The sequence below is a fragment of the Triturus cristatus genome, chromosome 9 (genome assembly GCF_964204655.1).
Source record: "Triturus cristatus chromosome 9, aTriCri1.1, whole genome shotgun sequence".
Lineage (NCBI taxonomy): Eukaryota > Metazoa > Chordata > Amphibia > Caudata > Salamandridae > Triturus > Triturus cristatus.
The window spans coordinates 7,029,066-7,050,473 of record NC_140592.1 but is presented as its reverse complement, the minus strand read 5'-3'; the positions used below and the strand labels follow the sequence as shown (position 1 = coordinate 7,050,473).

The following is a 21,408-nucleotide window of genomic DNA, read 5'->3' as shown; positions in this document are numbered from 1 at the left end:
ACAACCAAAGGTAGATATAAACCTGAGCCTGACCCCAACAAACCGCAACGTGTAACACAACCAAATCTGGATACAAACTTGAGCCCGACCTCTGCAGACTGCAACAGGTAACGCAACCAAAGGTGGATACAAACCTAATCTCAACCCTACAGACTGCTATAGAAAACACAGCCACAGTGGATACAAACTAGAGCCCAACTCCTTCAGGCTACAAAAGGTAACACGACTAAAGGTGGATACAGACACGAGCCCGACCCCATCAGATTGCATACGGTAACATGACCAAAGGTGGATTTAACCCAAGCCCGACCCCTTCAGAGTGCAAGAGATAACACGACCAAAGGTGGATTTAAACCCAAGATCGAACCCCTTTAGAGTTCAACAGGTAACACGACCAAAGGTGGATACGAACCCAAGCCCGCCCCCATTGAACTGCAAACAATAACATGACCAAAGGTGGATTTAAACCTGAGCCCTGATCCCATCGGGCTGCAACCGGTAACATGACCAAAAGTGGATACAAACCCGAGCCCGACCCCATCGGACTGCAACCGGTAACATGGCCAAAGGTGGATTTAAACCTGAGCCCGACTCCTTCAAAGTGCAACAGATAACATGACCAAAGGTGGATTTAAACCCAAGCCCGACCCCTTCAGAGTGCAATAGGTAACACGACCAAAGGTGGATTTAAACCCAAGCACGACTCCTTCAGAGTGCAACAGTTAACACGACCAAAGGTGGATGCAAACTAGAGCCCAACCCCTACAGACTACAAAAGGTAACACGACCAAAGGTGGATACAAACCCACGCCCGACCCCATCAAACTGCAACTGGTAATATGATCAAAAGTGGATTTAACCCAAGCCCAACGCTTCAGAGTGTAACGGGTAACGCAACCAAAGGTGGATTTAAACCCGAAATCGAACCCCTTCAGAGTGCAACAGGTAACACGACCAAAGGTGTATACAAACTAGAGCCCAACCCCTACAGACTACAAAAGGTAACACGACCAAAGGTGGTTACAAACCTGAGCCCGACCCCATCGGACTGCGACTGGTAACACAACCAAAGGTGGATACAAACCTGAGCCCGACCCCATCGGACTGCGACTGGTAACACAACCAAAGGTGGATACAAACCTGAGCCCGACCCTTACAGACTACAACTGGTCCCCCACCTAAATCAGAGGGACTGCGGCAACCAAAAGAAGTGCAGAGCTTCAACAATCCAAAACAGATGACTCCTTACCAACTCGCAGACATCTGCATTTCTCTCCACTCAGCATTCCGACAAACAGGAGTCTGAGGTAATACCTGAGGCTCTGAGTAACCCCACTACAAGCATATGATAGCCCGCTGCCTCACAGGAGCTGGGGTAACCCCACAAATGCACATGGACACCACCTCTAGCATATGAGAGCTGCTTCCTGCCTCTCAGGAGCTGGGGTAACCCTGCGGAGACACAGGGACCCCACCTCCAGCACGAAAGCCCCACTGCCTCACAGGAGCTGGGGTAAACCTGCGGAGACACGGGACCCCACCGCCAGCATATGAGAGCCCCACTGCCTCACCGGAGCTGGGGTAACCCCACAGAGTCACAGGGACCCCACCTCCAGCATATGATAGCCCTACTGCCTCACAGGAGCTGGGGTAACCCCACAGAGGCAAAGGGACCCCACCTCCAGCATATGATAGCCCTACTGCCTCACAGGAGCTGGGGTAACCCCACAGAGACACAGGGACCCCACCTCCAGCACATGATAGCCCACTGCCTCACAGGAGCTAGAGTAACCACACAGAGACACAGGGACCCCACATCCAGCACATGATAGGCTCACTGCCTCACAGGAGCTGGGGTAACCCCACAGAGACACAGGGACTGCACCTCCAACATATGATAGCCCCACTGCTTCACAGAAGGTGGGGTTGTGTCTCCTTGTGCACCAGCTTGAGGTAGGGGTGTCGAACTGACTCAGAAACATCACAGTGCCACCGCTCCAACTTAAGGAGCTCTAGAGACAACACAGCAAAGGAAGAATAGTCCCTCAGACTACAACAGATGGTCCCTGGCCAACCTAGGTGTGGCAGTGTGCAACCCCAAAAAAACAAATTCAGTTATGGTGGAAGTTTGCACCAGCTAAATAAACCCATGCTCACTCATCGGTGAAATCCTGAACCCTTCCAAAGTGAACAGTCAGTCTATGGAGGAAGTCTGCACTGAAGCCTGAACTCCCCCAAAGTGAACATTCAGTCTATGGTGGAAGTCTGCACTAAAGCCTGAACTCCCCCAATGTGAACATTCAGTCTGTGGATGGAAGTCTGCACTGAAGCCTGAACTCCCCCCAAGTGAGCTTTCAGTCTATGGTGGAAGTCTGCACTGAAGCCTGAACTCCCCCAATGTGAACATTCAGTCTATGGTGGAAGTCTGCACTGAAGCCTGAACTCCCCCAAAGTGAACATTCAGTCTGTGGAGGAAGTCTGCACTGAAGCCTGAACTCCCCCAATGTGAACATTCAGTCTATGGTGGAAGTCTGCACTAAAGCTTGAACTCCCCCAAAGTGAACATTCAGTCTGTGGTGGAAGTCTGAAATCCCAGACATAGTCCTGCTCAAAGGCCTTCTTTCTTTGAAACCGCATATATGTCTGTGGTGAAAGTCTGCTCTTCGCCAGTGCCTGATGAATCCTGAATATGTCCCTTCTGTCGATAATCAAATATTAGTTTACAGTGAATGATTTTCAGCAGGTTCACATACTCTTTGTCTGCATTGATGGGCACTTCCCTAGCACCAGCTCTCACAGAAACTAGTAATTGCCCATATTTGAGAGGGTTGTGGTGCATGGTGGGTTCTTGTATGGAGTGACTAACCTGGCCTCTCTTGTTCCACTCTCCATTAGATCCCAGGGTGCTGTGCAGGGTACTTTGGACGCCAGTGCCTCATGTGCCCGGGGAAGCCTGGCGACTGGTGTTCGGGCAACGGCATCTGCCAGGATGGCATTGAGGGCAACGGGGAATGTATCTGCCACGAGGGCTTCCATGGCACAGCCTGCGAGACCTGTGAACCGGGGAGATATGGCAAGGACTGCAAATCAGGTATGTTTTGGAACTGTCGGAGAAGGTGCAGAGATCATAGTCTACATAAGAGGGTGGTCATGTAAGATGGATCTTTGCGTCGCTGCCACGTGGCCTTCGTTGGCTTAACACCCCCAACGATGAGTGTATTTGTACCATATTTTCACTGTAGATATACCTTATCATCATCATATGACTTTATATTCGATCATAAGATCTTAAAAAGTACAAAACACCTCACAGGAATAATAGAATAAAAGACATGTCAGTCATAAAATACAATATGTACAATAAAAATGTAAAAACGATTCATACAAAACATTTGGAGCACACAATCCAAAGTGCGTGGCAATATTCGGCCAAGCAAAATACCGTTGTCCTGCTAGTATCAGTAGAGAGAATTCCCAACACCTCAAGACAGTGACCTGGACCAACCAGTCTGCACAATAGAATAATCCACTTGCCCCTCAAGTTTTTATAGAAGGGGCAAAAGAATAGCAAGCGGACTATAGATTCTGCACTGGTTTTACAAGTTGGGCAGAGAATATCCGAGGAAACATTGTGGCTCCTTTTGCTGCAAAACACTCTAGTTGGTAAAGTCTTGTAGGAAAACTGTATAAAAACAATTCGAGCCAAAGGGGGAACGATTTCATTTATTGTTCCTTCGTACCTTGCTGTGGGCTTGAAGTCTATAAAATCCCTAGACAGGGTGCCCGGCGTGTTTAGTGTCGCCTTCTCCTCAAATGCATACCAATAGATTGATTTAGCCCTTACCTTTGGTAATAAAGATAGGTTTTCGGGATTTGACTAGTCGGCCCCCAGCCATAATCGCGGGAGTAGACCTCTTAAAGAACTAAACCAGGGGATCAAGGTTATCTGGGGATGATGCAAAAAGCCAGTCACTAGTGCTCGATATGGAGCTAACTCTTCAACGGACCACAAACGATGCCAGAACATTAACAGTTCACATTCAAGCTTGTGAGTCAGATTTCTCTGGGCAAAGTCCAGATATAAGGGGGTCAGGGGGGTTCTAAGGGGTAGGTTTAAAAGAGATCTTAGGAAACTATTTTCTACTACAGTAAGACAATTTGTATTCTCAATACCCCACAGTTCCGCCCTGTAGAGTGGCCCCCCAAGCGATTCGACATTGTGGATTTCTAAAGCAGGGGCCACTTTCCTAGACACCGTTTGTGTCCATTTTTAGGTCTCGCTGAGTCAGCGCACATGCACTGCTCGGAGAGACTTTAGTAGGTGAGTTTTCAAAGTGCTACTGACTGGCCTAGCGCTTGCGTTCACACGAGCCTGCACGCGCGCAGCCGCCAGCCACACATCTTTCGCTTTGATCGCAATGGCAATCACTTTAGTTTTCACGGCCGCGCGGACGTTACTTTTACAGCCGTGCGGCCAATGCTTGTGTAAAATGCTTTCACTTTTGACAAAGTGCAGTTAAAAAAGTATTGCTAAAATACCCAAAACTGTTATGGTTTCCTCCAATAATTAAACGAATCAAGTGCAGCTGTTTGATGTCAGATCACTTAAAATGGAGTTACAGCAAAGCTTAATTCTTAACATTTAGTTAAGATCTCCCCTCGACCTCTGGAACCAACAAGGTGAGATGCATGGGCATAACATGGCTATACAGATACGTCCAGGCTCTTAGGACATTGGCAGAATATAAATGTGTTTAACACCCAAGAGACTTGCCAGAGCTCCACTCCAAAGACCTTTTCCCAGTGTATTTGAAAGACAGCTGTTGAATCCTATTTGCATTTAACACAACGAGAATGCATAAACACTAGTGACGAGCTGGTATCTCCCCTCCTACTGTACACTTAAGGAAGTCTTTGGAGGTTATTGAAAGGCTGGGGGGGGGGGAGGAGTATGCCCTTTTCACATAAAAACATTTGTGGCAAATCCTCTCTCGTATCAAAGCCATAACAGGGGGATTCAGAGGAGAGCCCTGGACTTTCGCCCCCGACCATGCCAGTGAGAAAGCCGACTTTTCATTTGTTAATTGCGGCCTGATTGTCCATAGCCCAGACACAGAATCAACTGCCCGCACCGCTGATTAACATGTGGTGGGGTAAGGTATAGTTCATATTTCCTATGGAAATGTTTCTGGCTATAATTCATGAAAAAGTCTACAAATTTGACAGGCTGTGGCATCTCGGTTACCTACTTGAAACAAATTCAAGTACTGGACGATGTTACTGGATGTACTCTGCCATTCCCGGGTATGTGATCTAGCCTTCTGAAGAGTGGAAGGAGAGAACTCTGACCCATTTGTAGAATTTTATATGCGAAACATCAGAGCCAGTGACTTTTATTACAGTTCTTCTTGTAGGTTGTCCCAACCCATATATATGAAATTGGCGTTTGAAACGTTATGTATTGTATGATTTATAGATGATATAAGCTGGCGAGCCGCATTAAAACATTATATTGCTTCGGTGTCTGTCCTTCTCCATGCCTATAAAACTGAAATTAAGTAGTTTAAAAAAGTGCTCAGAAAACACAGATGTGTGTTACTAAGCCCTATATAAAAACAAGCACCAACAACAAAGCCAGTAGCTTTCGCCTTTTTGACCTATTGGCTTTAACAAAGCTGCTTACCGATGCTGCGCAGAAGAAGAAAATAGCAAAAGCTGTGCACTTTGTGGAAATTGATATCTTTATTTTATTTTTTAATCACTCAAGATCTGACGAAAGTTGCGCTGTCAAGCGCGACATATACACACACTACATACATGCACACACTACACTGCAAGTTGAAATTGTGGTATTCAATATCCACAACAAAAGAAAAATAGAACCACGCAGTATTAATCGGCCAAGATACCCTATTTGCATTGAATCCGTCATCAGCAGGATACAGACTGATCACTGTAGCAGACACTCAACCTGCTAAGCCCTTATTGGGATTGGAGCCTCAGACCGGCAACTGACCAATGTTTCCGCGGCATGTGCCGATCCATTACAGCTTTTCCTCCATCTTTTATACAACATACGCTTTGACACTTCGGTATTGTCTTAGAAGTAATTACTTTTCACCCCAATGTCACCTTCAACCCTTCTCAAGCCTCTTCTCCACCCGGCTTGTCCCAACGAGGCCCAACTAACCCCCCCCAACACAAAAAAAACAGGCATAGCCAATAGGTCTCGCCTTTGGGACCTTATAAGTGTTTATCCATGGACCAGTTAATGTTGTTGCACCAAGGATATTGTGCTGCATAACTAAATACTTATAAGGCCCCAAAAGCGAGACCTATTGGCTATGCCAATGCTTGTTCTAAATATGAGCAATCTGCTGGATTAACATCAAACTGACTTTGTCAACGTGGGGGCCCAGTTTAAATAAGATATAAGGTGGATACCCAAGTAATCAAAACCAATACTTGTTCCAGGATGGTATCTCCTGCAAACAAACATCTTTGGGTCAGTTTTATATTTCGTTTAGTAAAGACCATGTACTTGGTTTTGGCCTCATTTAACTCCAGACCTCGCTTGTGACAAAACCTTATAAAATCATTCTGCAGTTGTTGAACACCTTGGAGGGAGTTCAAAATTCATTGGGTGTCATCGGCAAAGAGGAGCACTGGGACTCTTTTCTCACCTATTTTGGGGGCGCCACACCTATCTCTGTAAACAAAATCGACCACCCCAATAATGAAAAGTGAGAAAAGGGTAGGCGCGAGCACACACCCCTGCCTCACACCTCGTTCGATTGGGAATTGCTCTGTTTTTTTATTATTTGCGCTCCATCTCACCTGAGCTGAATTTGAGGTGTGCAATCTAATTAGGATTTCTAGGAGATTGTGAGGTATGCCCATCTCTTTCAACATTCTCCAGAGAGTGGTTCGGGGAACTAGATCGAACGCTGACCAGAGAGCAACAAAGGCCACATATCATTTCCCACCCTTGATAGTCACTTCCTTCCAATACAAACAGAGGAGGCGAAAAACCTGATCGACAGTGCTAATATTAGCACGGAAGCCAGCTTGAAAATCCCTTAAAATACGAGACTCTGTATGTAAATATACATGGATTGCTGGTAGTGTCACCTATCCTGAGAGACTGTCACACTCCTCAGACGTTGAGTTGATCCCAGTAGTACTAGATTTGAAGAGCCCTGAGGAGGAGGAAAGAGGTTCCTTTGAGAAAGCAAAATCTAACAACCCAGAAATCGTCCCGAGGAGAGGTAGGAAGATGGTGGAAGAGAGATGGTACGCTGTGTGGGTGCTTGACAGTAACACCACAACTCCTACTGACCACAACTACAACAAAAGCCAGAAAAACAGGAACATCTTTTATCATCAACACCCTTCCACTCTGTTCACACAGCTTCACTGGCTCCCATATCAGCACCCTTTTACTCTGTTAACACAGCTCTGCTGCCTCCCATTTCAGCCCTCCCATTTATTCCACCCACCCTCGCAAGTGATGATTCCTGTCACTTCATCTCCTATCCACTCATTCACAGCCTTGCGCCCCACACTTCTCCAAGCATCCCAAACCCTTTACATGTCAAGCTCTTCCCATCCTTACTCTCACTTCCCTGTTCTTGAACTGCCCCCCTGTGGCCCAGGCTGTGCAAATCAAAGATATCCTTAGATCTCTAAATCCACAATCTGCAGCTTCGTAGAGAACTGTTTATTGAAACCGAGCTTTATTGACTGCGTGGCCCTGTACAAGCTCGGAAACGACTCCTCTGTGTTATGGGTGTATCTTAGCAACTCATGCTGTAGTGCATGTTGACACCAGTGGTGTATGACAGTGGAAAGCAGCACATCTCTGTTTTCACTCTCCTCGCCATTCTCCTGCCCTCCAAGGGAATATTGTATCGCACCTTTGGGCTGCTCTCTCGTCCTAGCAGAGGGCACTAAATGAGTAGAATCACACATCGAATGAGTAGACTCTCACACCAAATGAGTAGACTCTCACACCAAATGAGTATCTCTCTCAAACTGAATGAGTAGTCTCTCACATCGAATCAGTAGTCTCTCATATCGAATGAGTGGTCTCTCACATCGAATGAGTAGAATCTCACAGCGAATTAGTAGACTCTCACACCGAATGAGCACTCTTCATCGAATGAGTAGACTCTCACACCGAATGAGTAGACTCTCACACCGAATGAGTAGACTCACAGTGAATGAGTAGACTCTCAAACCAAATGAGTAGACTCTCACACAGAATGAGTAGACTCTCACACTAAATGAGTAGTCTCCCACATTGAATGAGCAGACTCTCACACAAATGAGCAGACTCACACGAATGAGTAGACTCATACGAATGAGTAGACTCTCACATCGAATGAGCACTCTTCATCGAATGAGTAGACTCTGACACCGAATGAGTAGACTCACACTGAATGAGTAGACTCTCAAACCAAATGAGTAGACTCTCACACTGAATGAGTAGACTCTCACACTAAATGAGTAGTCTCCCACATTGAATGAGCAGACTCTCACACTGAATGAGTAGACTCTCACACTAAATGAGTAGTCTCTCACACGAATGAGTAGACTCACACGAATGAGTAGACTCACACGAATGAGTAGACTCTCACACCGAATGAGCACTCTTCATCGAATGAGTAGACTCTCACACCGAATGAGTAGACTCACACTGAATGAGTAGACTCTCAAACCAAATGAGTAGACTCTCACACTGAATGAGTAGACTCTCACACTAAATGAGTAGTCTCCCACATTGAATGAGCAGACTCTCACACGAATGAGTAGACTCACACGAATGAGTAGACTCTCACATCGAATGAGCACTCTTCATCGAATGTGTAGACTCTCACACCAAATGAGTAGACTCTCACACTAAATGAGTAGATTCTCACATCACACCTTTAAGGCAGCCTAGACCATGAAGCTTCAACGTATCTACTGATGACCACCTCCACTCCAATACCACTGGAGCAGCATTTACCACTGTTGCTCCACCACAAGAACAGTTCCATCTATGAAACCTCCAAAGTATCTGTGAATGACAACCTTCACTCCACCGGCAGAAAGTCGGCAAAGGTCAACAAAATGCAACCTATGAGTAAATGACCACCATTACCAGAGCAGCACCACCCATGTACAACGGTGAACGGCGTGGGAAGGTAAACAAGGGGCCACTACTTGGACTTCACTATTGGCATGCTTACCAGACTGTTCCTTAATATTTAGATTAAGAGGTCCAAGTCTAAATGTATAGAATCCATATGCCCAGGCCAAGGTCAAGCTTGTAATGTTCGTTGCGTAACACACGACCTTGGTTCTGGTGTTTAAACCCAAGCTATATGAGACACTGTATGATGGCGCACGTCAAGTTGGTAACCTCAATAGAAATCTTTGTAAATTATATAAAGATTATAACGTTTTATTTTAAACAATGAATTACTGCCTATAATGCAAAGGTCACCCCTGAAAATGCACATGAGGTGGAGAAGACAGTAGTATGAGGAAGGGCAGATGAGGAGGAGTCCAAGCCGGGTGATTGGAGTTGGTTCTTAGCAATATTGAAGCCAAAATGACAGTAGCCATCATGGTCTTGGCACCGGCCCAGGGCCACCAGCATGAGAGGCCTCATTCCACAGTAAAGTCTGTACTAGCCACAGGACCTCCTTGAACACAGGCAGGCTAGCGCTGTGACGTCACTCAGTAGATGGGGATAGCGATGTGCCTGCCATGGAGGATGTGGGTGGAATCAAGTACCAGTGACATCGGGGTGCACAGCACTTCTCAGACAATGGCTGAGTCAGCAAGTCATCGCCAGGACCTGGTCCATGTGGCTGTTCTTCCCCGGTTGGTGCATAGAAAGGCACTTAACCTAATGGAGCAGTCTGGAATGGTACTGCAAGGGAATGAAGAATCTCAAAGCCCCTTGAGGCCTGGATCAGGGGCTGAAGCCCAGGATGGTCAGAAGGACATGGTCAAGAATAGCCACCCGGGCCGCTTGTCTCCTCAGGCTCTTGTCCTTGCCAAGCCTCCATTGCAGGAACTTAAGAAGAGCCTCCCCAAGTGAGCAAAGAGGCTCCTCCTACTCCGAGAATCACAGGACAAGCAGCAGCAGAGCCAGGTGGACCAGAAACTGGACGGCCATGATCAAAAAGATAAAGACCAGGAGGACAAGAGCCAAGGGAACCAAGTTCAGCAGGGCTCTGATCAGGAGGTCAAGGGCCTGGTGTTCTAAGGCCATGGGGACTATGGGCCCAAGAGCTAGAGGACAAGAACCAGGGACACCAGGTCCATCCTCACAGGACCACCTCCCTCTAGACGTATCCACTGCCTTACAGACCGGTACAGCAGAAGGAGGGAGCTAAGTTGAGAGCCTTCTGTTTTAGCATCTTTGAAAAAATTGGCTTGTAATACGTCACTCCATCTCACTATTCCTGTCTCCCATGATTCTGAGGTCAAGAAAACACAGCATAATCTGCATGCGAGTCATATTCCAAGCACAGAGGTGGTCAGCACTGCTCATGAGCTCTTGTGTTCTTTTGAGAGACCTGGCTCAAAAGCTGCCAAGTTTCTGAGAGTTCCATGTCCAGCTGGATTGTGTCTTTGACCTCCCTTAGGGCTGGCATTGGAGGGGGGGGGGGGGGAGGTTCCACTGTGAACGGATGCATGTCTGTCCACAAAGAGCAAATGTGGCTTCTATTGTTTTCAAAAATAGCTTCTGATGTTTTTGGGAGGTGGTTTGTATGGTTGTCCATAGGTTACTTCCACTGGGGACTTCTGTTGTGTTCTTGAGGTGGTGTCTCTTGGTTTATGGAGGTGGCTTCTGTTGCTTTCTAAATGTGGCTCCTGTTTTCCAAAGTTAACTTCTTTTCCTTTATTTTCCAAAGGTTGCATTTGTTGTTTTTATGGAGGTGGTGTCTATTGTTTATTTTGGATGGGTTCTGTTTTCCAAAGGTGGTTTCTGTTGTTTTCTTTAGGTGTTGTCTCTTGGTTTATGGAGGTGGCTTCTGTTGCTTTCTAAAGGTGGCTCCTGTTTTCCAAAGTTAACTTCTGTTCTTTTATTTTTCAAAGGTGGCTCCTGTTTTCCGAAGTTAACTTCTGTTCTTTTATTTTTCAAAGGTTGCATCTGTTGTTTTTCTGGAGGTGGTGTCTATTGTTTACTGGGGATGGTTTCTGTTTTCCAAAGGTGGTTTCTGTTGTTATGCACCAATCCTGAAGCTGTTTTAATTGAATCTTTATTTCTAGCAAATTACCACCCGCTTCCCTTCCCTTGTTCTGCTGTTACCAACACATTTTGTAAGGTTTAATTTTTTCCCACATTGTAAGTTCCATATTGCACAGTTGGCATCGTATCAACTTTATAATGAATTCTAAGGATGTATTCTGTTGTTCTCTAGTTGGGAAATAGCTTTAGAGCTCTTCATAGCACGCTCTACCCGCCATTGAAGACCCGCAATTAGGAAGTGGGCTTTTAATGGCTGGTAGAGCCCGCTACGGAGGGCTCTAAGGCTATTGGAACATTCCGCCTCTAGAGGGAAGAATGTTCTGATTTGTAAAACAAAGACCTCACAGAGCCTGAGGGGGGTTGAAATCCTCTAGGGCTCCCTGCAATACCCGTGGGCTCTGTGCAATCCCCCCGGGTCCCGTGCAGTCCCTTTGGGTCACGTGGAATCCCTTCGGGTTCTGTGCAATCCCCTCGGGCTCCGTGCAATCCCCACAGGTCCCGTGGAGTCCCCTCGGGTCCCGTGCAGTCCCTTCGGGTCCCGTGCAGTCGCCTCGGGTCCCGTAGAATCCCTTTGGGCTCCAAGCAATCCCCTCGGGCTTCATGCAATCCCCTCAGGTCCCGTTCAGTCCCCTCGGGTCCCATGCAGTCCCCTCGGGTCCCGTAGAATCACTTCGGGTTTTGTCCAGTCGCTTTGGGCTCGGTGCAATCCCCTCGGGCACTGTGCAGTCCCCTCGAGCTCTGTGCAATCTCCTCAGGTCCCGTGCAGTCCCCTCGGGTCCGAGGGCTCTTTGTTCACAGCAACACCTGTGAAGGACAGCATTGGAATGTTGGAGCTCCGGGCTTCTACCAGCCATTAGAAGCCCAGAGCAATTTATTGACTTCAATGGAGCTGTCAACATTCTAATATTAGTTGTTTTCTGGAGGTGGCTTCTGCTGTTTTGCAAATGTAGATTCTGTTGTTATCCGAAGTTAGCTTCTGTCTTTCTGTTATCTCCAAAAGTAGCTTCTATGTTTTTTTCCTAAGGTGGCTTCTGTTGATTCCAAATGTGGCTTCTGTTGTTTCCAAATGTGGCTTGTGTTGATTCCAAAGGTGGCTTCTGTTGTTTCCAAAGGTGTCTTCTGTTGATTCCAAAGGTGGCTTCTGCTGATTCCAAAAGTGGCTTCTGTTGTTTCCAAAGGTGGCTTCTGTTGTTTCCAAAAGTGGCTTCTGTTGTTTCCAAAGGTGTCTTCTGTTGTTTCCAAAGGTGGCTTCTGTTGATTCCAAAAGTGGCTTCTGTTGTTTCCAAAGGTGGCTTCTGTTGATTCCAAAAGTGGCTTCTGCTGATTCCAAAAGTGGCTTCTGTTGTTTCCAAAGGTGGCTTCTGTTGATTCCAAAGGTGGCTTCTGTTGTTTCCAAAGGTGGCTTCTGTTGATTCCAAAAGTGGCTTCTGTTGTTTCCAAAGGTGGCTTCTGTTGTTTCCAAAGGTGGCTTCTGTTGATTCCAAAGGTGGCTTCTGTTGATTCCAAAGGTGGCTTCTGTTGATTCCAAAGGTGGCTTCTGTTGTTTCCAAAGGTGGCTTTTGTTGTTTTTTAAAGATTGCATCTGTTGTTTTCCAAAAGTAAATTCTGTTGTTATCCGAAGTTAGCTTCTGTCTTTCTGTTATCTCCAACAGTAGATTCTATGTTTTTTTTCCTAAGGTGGCTTCTGTTGTTTCTAAAGGAGCCCTCTCTTGTAGTCTTAAAGTGTATTTGCGTGTCGAGCTCTTTTAAAGCTCTAAGTCCAATAATCAGTAGTTATTCTTGTTCATTCTCTGAAGTGGGAGAAGCTGCCTCTACACAGGAAAGAAATGAGTCTCTAGTTGCATGGTTGCCGCACAGACCAGTATAATGCATTCACCTGATGGCTTTCGCATCCCTTGGTCTGATGCCCAAGGTGGCAATGGAATCACCAATGGCATAGAAACACTCACGGCAGTACCTCTCACACTCGCATGTTCCCTTCTGTAGCCAACGTCCATCCCACCCACATACAATCCCACCCCCCTCTCCATCCCACCCACCCCCTCTCCATCCCTCCCACCCCCTCTACATACCATCCACCTCAACCCACCCCTCTGTCCCTTTCTGTCCCACCCCCCACATCCCACCACCCTCTCCATCCCACTCACTCACCCCCTCGCCAATCCCACCCCATCCCACCCCCCTCTCCGTCCCTCCAATCCCCCCTCTCCATCCCTCCCACCCCCCTCTCCATTCCACCCACCCCAACTCTCCATCCCACCCCCCTCTCCATACCAGCAACAGCCTGTGTAGATCTTCTGTACAACTCTTCAGATTTTGAACTGGGAGCTGAGGTCTGTAGGAGGAATGGGATGAGCTGGCTTGCTGTGCGCTCCTCTGTGGCTAGTCAATCAATGAATCATGGGTTTGTTAAGCGGAACTACTCACCCGTAAGGGTTTCAAGGCGCTGGGAGGGGGGGGGGGTTCGCAGGCTCCAGTCCATCAAGGAGGGGTCTGTCGAAGAGCCAGGTTTTGAAATTTCTTGCAAAGATGGGGAGCGATGTTGTCTGTCTGAGGTGGAGCAGAAGGTCATTCCAGGCTCTGGCCGCGAGGAAGGAGAAGGAGCGGCCTCCTGATCTGGTCTTTCTGGTGCGGGGCACTGCGGCGTAGGAGAGCTGGGCTGATCGTAGGATCCTTTGGGGTGCATGGAATTTGAGTCAGCTGTTCAGGTATGCTGATCCGGTGTCATGGAGGGCCTTGTGAGCGTGGGTTAGCATCTTGAAGGTGACTCTAGCTTCGATGAGGAGCAAGTGGAGTGGGCGCAGGTGCTGGGAGATGTGGCAGCGTCTTGGCAGGTTGAGGACCAGTCTTGCGGTGGCGTTCTGGATGTTCTGTAGCTTGCGGTGAGGTTTTTGTTTATACCGGCATAGAGTGCATTGCCGTAGTCGAGACTGCTGGTGAACAGGGTTTGAGTGACGGTCTTTCACCCTGTGTGCTCCTTTGTGGCTAGTGGTGTAGTGCTGGCTTGCTGTGCACTCCTTTGAGGCTATGACACAGTGCTGGCTTGCTGTGCGCTCCTCTGTGGCTAGTGTCACAGTGCTGGCTTGCTGTGCGCTCCTCTGTGGCTAGTGCCACATTGCTTGTTTGCTGTGCGCTCCTCTGTGGCTAGTGCCACAGTGCTTGTTTGCTGTGCGCTCCTCTGTGGCTAGTGCCACAGTGCTGGCTTGCTGTGCACTCCTGTGTGGTTAGTGGTGCAGTGATAGCTTGCTGTGCGCTCGTGTGTGGCTAGTGGTGTAGTGCTGGCTTGCTGTGCGCTTCTGTGAGGCTATGGCACAGTGCTGGCTTGCTGTGCGCTCCTGTGAGGCTATGGCACAGTGCTGGCTTGCTGTGCGCTCCTGTGAGGCTATGGCACAGTGCTGGCTTGCTGTGCGCTCCTGTGAGGCTATGGCACAGTGCTGGCTTGCTGTGCACTCCTGTGTGGTTAGTGGTGCAGTGATAGCTTGCTGTGCGCTCATGTGTGGCTAGTGGTGTAGTGCTGGCTTGCTGTGCGCTCCTGTGAGGCTATGGCACAGTGCTGGCTTGCTGTGCGCTTCTGTGAGGCTAGTGCCACAGTGCTGGTCTGCTGTGCGCTCCTGTGAGGCTATGGCACAGTGCTGGCTTGCTGTGCACTCCTGTGTGGCTAGTGCCACAGTGCTGGCTTGCTTTGTGCTCCTCTGTGGCTAGTCACGTTTCTCTTCTTTTTACCCAGATTTTTTGATCTGTTTTCCATCTACCCCTTGATCATTAGTTTCCCCATAATTCCCTCACTGCTTCAACCACAATGTTCTTCTACCTTTTGGTGATAGCATCTATTCATTTATTGACATATTAATACCAATAGATGTACGCTGCTCACATATCCACAGGGGGTGGCTCACTGTTTTACCATGTTAATGTAATGTTTCTCATTGAATATTATGTATGTCCACTTCAAGTAATATTGTGCATTATTGTTTTTTTGTTGTAGATTGCCCCTGACGAAGGGACACAACAGCCCCGAAATGCATTGGGCTCACTTTTTTGTTCTCATGCAATGAATTAAAAGCACTGTAAATATATCACGCTTTGAAACGATTGTAACAGTTTGAGGACACCACATAGGTGTTATACCCTGTCTATGTACTGATATACTTGTATTCACTTATCGCATATATGTATTAATATATGTTCGTGTGTACCTGATCGTTGTGTTTGATTACCTTTTTTTGAGAAGGAGATTATTTGTCAATGGGTCTTTGTTACCCCTAGCATTGTGCGCAGTGACAATCATTATTTGGTTGTTTCACCCTCTGTGGCTAGTGCCACAGCGCTGGCTAGCTGTGCGCTCCTGTGTGGCTAGTGCCACATTGCTGGTTTGCTGTGCACTCCTGTGTGGCTAGTGCCACAGTGCTGGCTTGCTGTGCGCTCCTGTGAGGCTATGGCACAGTGCTGGCTTGCTGTGTGGCTAGTGGCACAGTGCTAGTTTACTGTGCCCTCCCGTGTGGCTAGTGTCTGCTCAGAAGCACGAGCGAGACCTTGCACCCACGCCCAGATACCCTCAGGTGTGACAGTGCCACTCTCTACAAATGTGGATGGATGGTGGGGGTGGATGGTAGCTGGATGGATCGATCGATTGATCATTGGATGGATCAATGGGTTGAATGAATGGATGATGTATGGGTGGAAGGGTGGGTGGATGGATGTATGTGTGGGTGGGTGGTTGGATGGATGGATGGGTGGGTGGATGGGTCGCTGGATGGTTGGTTGGATGGATGGATGGATGGATGGATGGATGGGTGGATGGATGGATGGATGGATGGATGGATGGATGGATGGATGGATGGGTGGATGGATGGATGGATGGATGGATGGATGGATGGATGATGGGTGGATGGATGGATGGATGGATGGATGGGTGGTGGATAGATTAATTTATTGAAGGTGCACAAGGGGCTCCAGGCAGTGATTGGAGGTAGCCTGCGGGTCGCACGGCGAGGGACCACCCTCTGTAATATTTCTTTTTGTTGCCCAGAGTGCGCCTGTGTTCACGGTCGGTGCAGAGACGGGATAGGCGGAGACGGATCCTGTGACTGCTACAAAGGCTGGCGTGGCTTCACCTGTGCCGTGGGTAAGGGACCTGTGAGGGCTCGTGGAGGCTCAGTCAGGTGTGTGCAGTCCATGCTTTGGGTGGGTGGATCAGTCGCCACCTGTTTGGCAGATGCTGTGAGTTCCCTCTCTCTCATTTGTGCCTCGCACGTCATTTTTTTGTGAATCTGTTTTTATTGAGTTTTTCGTACTATAACAGTGACAATTACATACAAATGCACTTTGGGGGGTTTCAGTTGTTACAGATTTGTGACTCTGACGTCATGTCCGGTCTTGTCTTTGAGTAATGTGAGTGAACAGGTAATATTCAACCATGAATGATGAGACGCTGTAAAAAAAAAAAGTGTGTAGAGCGAGACGTTGGGGTGAAGGGGGCAGGACTGCGCGTGGGAGGGCTCTGAATACAGGAGGGTTTGGGGGACTCCAGGACAGTGTGGAAGAGGTAAGGTAGGGAGAGAGAGAGACGGGGGGAGCTGAAGCAAAGGGATTCGAGAGGTCAGGGTTCAGGACAGGATGGTGGAGTGACCTGTCAGAGGGGGCAGGGTTAAGGACAGGATGGTGGAGTGACCTGTCAGAGGGGGCAGGGTTAAGGACAGGATGGTGGAGTGACCTGTAAGAGGGGTCATGGTTAAGGACAGGATGGTGGAGTGACCTGTCAGAGGGGGCAGGGTTAAGGACAGGATGGTGGAGTGACCTGTCAGAGGGGGCAGGGTTAAGGACAGGAAGGTGGAGTGACCTGTCAGAGGGGGCAGAGTTAAGGACAGGATGGTGGAGTGACCTGTCAGAAGGAGCAGGGTTAAGGACAGGATGGTGGAGTGACCTGTCAGAGGGGTCATGGTTAAGGACAGGATGGTGGAGTGACCTGTCAGAGGGGGCAGGGTTAAGGACAGGATGGTGGAGTGACCTGTCAGAGGGGGCAGGGTTAAGTACAGGATGGTGGAGGGACCTGTCAGAGGGGGCAGGGTTAAGTACAGGATGGTGGAGTGACCTGTCAGAGGGGTCATGGTTAAGGACAGGATGGTGGAGTGACCTGTCAGAGGGGGCAGGGTTAAGGACAGGATGGTGGAGTGACCTGTCAGAAGGGGCAGGGTTAAGGACAGGATGGTGGAGTGACCTGTCAGAGGGGGCAGGGTTAAGGACAGGATGGTGGAGTGACCTGTCAGAGGGGGCAGGGTTCAGGACAGGATGGTGGAGTGACCTGTCAGAGGGGGCTAGGTTAAGGACAGGATGGTGTGGGTAACCTGTCAAAGTTGGCAGTGTTAAGTACAGGATGGTGTGGGCGACCTGTTAATTGGGGGCAGGGTTAAGGGTCGAATGGTATAGTTGATCTGTCTAAGGGGGGCTGGCTTAAGGACAGGATGGTATAGACCTGTCAAAGGGGGCAGGGTTAAGGACAGGATGGTATAGACCTGTCAAAGGGGGCAGGGTTGAGAACAGGATGGTACAGGTGACGTATCAAAGGGGGCAGAGTTAAGGACAGGATGGTATAGGTAACCTGTTAAAGGGGGGCAGGGTTAAGGGTCGAATGGTATGGGTGATATGTCAAAGAGGGACAGGGTTAAGGGCAGGATGGTATAAGAGACCTGTTGAATAGCTGCAAGGTTAAGGGCAGGGTGACTTGGTTAAATGCCCTGAGTGTTGGTGGGAGGGAGGCGGGCACTGTCAGTGACGTGAAAGGCCCAATGTCTTCTCTATTTACCTGCAGGATTGGGGATGGCTTTGTGATGTTCTTTCCTTCTTGGGTTTGATGCTGGTTTGTTCTTCTCTGGAAAGACACTGTTTCCACTTCGCCACCTTTTCCTAACCTGTCTCTTACTCCTGCCTCTTGTCTCCTTGCTATTAATGTTCCTTTCTCTCAGGCAGGCTCCACCTCAACACTTGTTCTTTCTTTACCACCTGTTTCCACTGCTTCTTTCCCGAAGCTTCTCCTGTTCCTACTGTGCCTCATGTACCTACTACCTTTTCCTTTTCCACTGATTGTGCTGTTCCTTCTGCTTTTCTTGTTTCTACTGCATCTTCCTATTACTTGTCGTGTTCCTGTTACTTCTGTTCCTGCTACTACTCCAGTTCATGTTGCTCCCCCTGTGTCACTGCTTCCTCTTTCGACTTCTCCTGTGCTTCTCCTGTTTCTGCTCTGCCTCTTGTACCTCCTGTATTGCCTGTGTACACTCCTCCTCTTGTTTCACTACTTTCTCTGTTTCTTCTTCATCTACCCAATACTTTTCCTGTTCCTGTTGCTTCACCTCTTCCCTTTTCCTTCTGCCGGGTCCTCCTGCTGCTTCTCCTATCTATACTATTTCACTTGTTGCAGTGTCTCTTGCTCCCGCGGTGTCTCTTGCTCCCGCGGTATCTCTTGCTCCCATGGTGTCTCTTGCTCCCATGGTGTCTCTTGCTCCCGTGGTGTCCCTTGCTCCCGCGATGCCTGTGGCTCCCGTGGTGTCTCCCGCCGTGCCTCTTGCTCCCGCGGTGCCTCTTGCTCCTGCTGTGTCTCTTGCTCCTACGGTGTCTCTTGCTCCCGCGGTGCCTCCTGCTCGTGCTTTGTCTGTTGCTCCCGTGGTGCCTCTCGCTCCCACTTTGTCTCTTGCTCCAGCAGTGTCTCTTGCTCCCGCTGTGCCTCTTGCTCCCGCTGTGCCTCTTGCTCCCGCGGTGCCTCTTGCTCGCGCTGTGTCTCTTGCTCCCGCGGTGTCTCTTGCTCCCGCGGTGTCTCTCGCTCCCGCTGTACCTCTTGCTCCCGCTGTGCCTCTCGCTCCCACTGTGCCTCTTGCTCCCGCGGTGCCTCTTGCTCCCCGCGGTGCCTCCTGCTCCCGAGGTGTCTCTTGCTCCCGCGGTGTCTCTCGCTCCCGCTGTGCCTCTTGCTCCCACGGTGTCTCTCGCACCTGCTTTGTCTCTTCCTCCCACTGTGTCTCTTGCTCCCGCTTTGTCTCTTGCTCCTGCTGTGTCTCTTGCTCCCGCTGTGCCTCTCGCTCCCGCGGTGCCTCTCGCTCCCGCTTTGTCTCTTGCTCCAGCAGTGTCTCTTGCTCCCGCTGTGCATCTTGCTCCGGCTGTGCCTCTTGCTCCCGCGGTGCCTCTTGCTCGCGCTGTGTCTCTTGCTCCCGCGGTGTCTCTTGCTGCCGCGGTGTCTCTTGCTGCTGCGGTGTCTCTCGCTCCTGCGGTGTCTCTTGCGCCTGCGGTGTCTCTCGCTCCCGCGGTGCCTCTCGCTCCCGAGGTGTCTCTTGCTCCCGCGGTGTCTCTCGCTCCCGCTGTGCCTCTTGCTCCCGTGGTGTTTCTCGCTCCCGCTATGTCTCTTCCTCCCACTGTGTCTCCTCCCGCTTTGTCTCTTGCTCCCGCTGTGTCTCTTGCTCCCGCTGTGACTCTCGCTCCCGCGGTGCCTCTCGCTCCCGCTTTGTCTCTTGCTCCAGCGGTGTCTCTTGCTCCCGCTGTTCCTCTTGCTCCCGCTGTTCCTCTTGCTCCCGCGGTGCCTCTTGCTCCCGCGGTGTCTCTTGCTTGCGTGGTGTCTCTTCCTCCCACTGTGTCTCTTCCTCCCGCTGTGTACCTTGCTCCCGCTTTGTCTCTTGCTCCTGCTGTGTCTCTTGCTCCCGCTGTGTCTCTTGCTCCCGCTGTGACTCTTGCTCCCGCGGTGCCTCTCGCTCCCGCGGTGCCTCTCGCTCCCGCGGTGCCTCTCGCTCCCGCGGTGTCTCTCGCTCCCGCTGTGCCTCTTGCTCCCGCGGTGCCTCTTGCTCCCGCTTTGTCTCTTGCTGCTCCAGCGGTGTCTCTTGCTCCCGCTGTGCCTCTTGCTCCCGCGGTGCCTCATGCTCCCGCGGTGTCTCTTGCTTGCGCGGTGTCTCTTTCTCCCACTGTGTCTCTTCCTCCCACTGTGTACCTTGCTCCCGCTTTGTCTCTTGCTCCCGCGGTGCCTCTCGCTCCTGCGGTGTCTCTCGCTCCCGCTGTGCCTCTTGCTCCCACGGTGCCTCTCGCTCCCGCTTTGTCTCTTGCTCCCGTGGTGTCTCTCGCTCCCGGTGTGCCTCTGCTCCCGCGGTGTCTCTTGCTCCCACGGTGTCTCTGGCTCCCGCGGTGGCTCTCGCTCCCACTTTGTCTCTTGCTCCCGCTGTGTCTCTTGCTCCCGCTTTGTCTCTTGCTCCCACGGTATCTCTCGCTCCCGCGGTTCCTCTTGCTCCCGAGGTGTCTCTTGCTCCCTTCTGCGTCTCTTGCTCCCGCCGCGGTGTCTCTCGCTCCCGCTGTGCCTCTTGCTCCCGTGGTGTCTCTCGCTCCCGCTTTGTCTCTTCCTCCCGCTGTGTCTCTTGCTCCCGCTTTGTCTCTTGCTCCCGCTGTGTCTCTTGCTCCCGCTGTGACTCTTACTCCCGCGGTGCCTCTTGCTCCGGCTGTGTCTCTCGCTCCCGCTGTACCTCTCACTCCCGCTGTGCCTCTTGCTCCCACTGTTCCTCTTTCTCCCGCTTTGTCTCTTGCTCCTGCGGTGTCTCTTGCTCCCGCGGTGTCTCTTGCTGCCGCGGTGTCTCTTGCTCCCGCAGTGTCTCTTGCTCCCGCAGTGTCTCTTGCTCCCGCAGTGTCTCTTGCTCCCGCGGTGTCTCTTGCTCCCGCGGTGTCTCTTGGTCCCGCGGTGTCTCTTGCTCCCGCTGGGTCTCTTGCTGCCGCGGTGTCTCTTGCTGCCGCGGTGTCTCTTGCTGCCGTGGTGTCTCTTGCTGCCACGGTGTCTCTTGCTCCCGCAGTGTCTCTCGCTCTCGCTGTGCCTCTCGCTCCTGCGGTGCCTCTTGCTCCCGCTTTGTCTCTTGCTGCCGCGGTGTCTCTTGCTCCCACTGTGACTCATAATCTCGCGGTGCCTCTCGCTCCCGCTTTGTGTCTTGCTCCAGCGGTGTCTCTTGCTCCCGCTGTGCCTCTTGCTCCCGCTGTGCCTCTTGCTCCTGCGGTGTCTCTTGATCGCGCAGTGTCTCCTGCTGCCGCGGTGTCTCTTGCTGCCACAGGCCTCTTGCTCCCGCAGTGCCTTTTGCTCCAGCGGTGCCTCTCACTCCCGCTTTGTCTCTTGGTCCCGCTGTGCCTCTTGCTCCCGTGGTGCCTCTTGC

The 21,408-nt window shown here is 50.3% G+C and overlaps 1 protein-coding gene across 1 annotated transcript in view; it reads left to right on the top strand.

Moving 5' to 3' along the window:
• STAB1 (stabilin 1) overlaps positions 1-21,408 on the top strand; it is a 1,212,756-nt gene that overhangs the window by 672,066 nt on the left and 519,282 nt on the right. The window contains exons 39-40 of the mRNA XM_085624210.1: positions 2,896-3,091; positions 16,281-16,376. Coding sequence (XP_085480336.1) covers positions 2,896-3,091; positions 16,281-16,376 — 292 coding nt within the window. The remainder of the gene's footprint in view (positions 1-2,895; positions 3,092-16,280; positions 16,377-21,408) is intronic.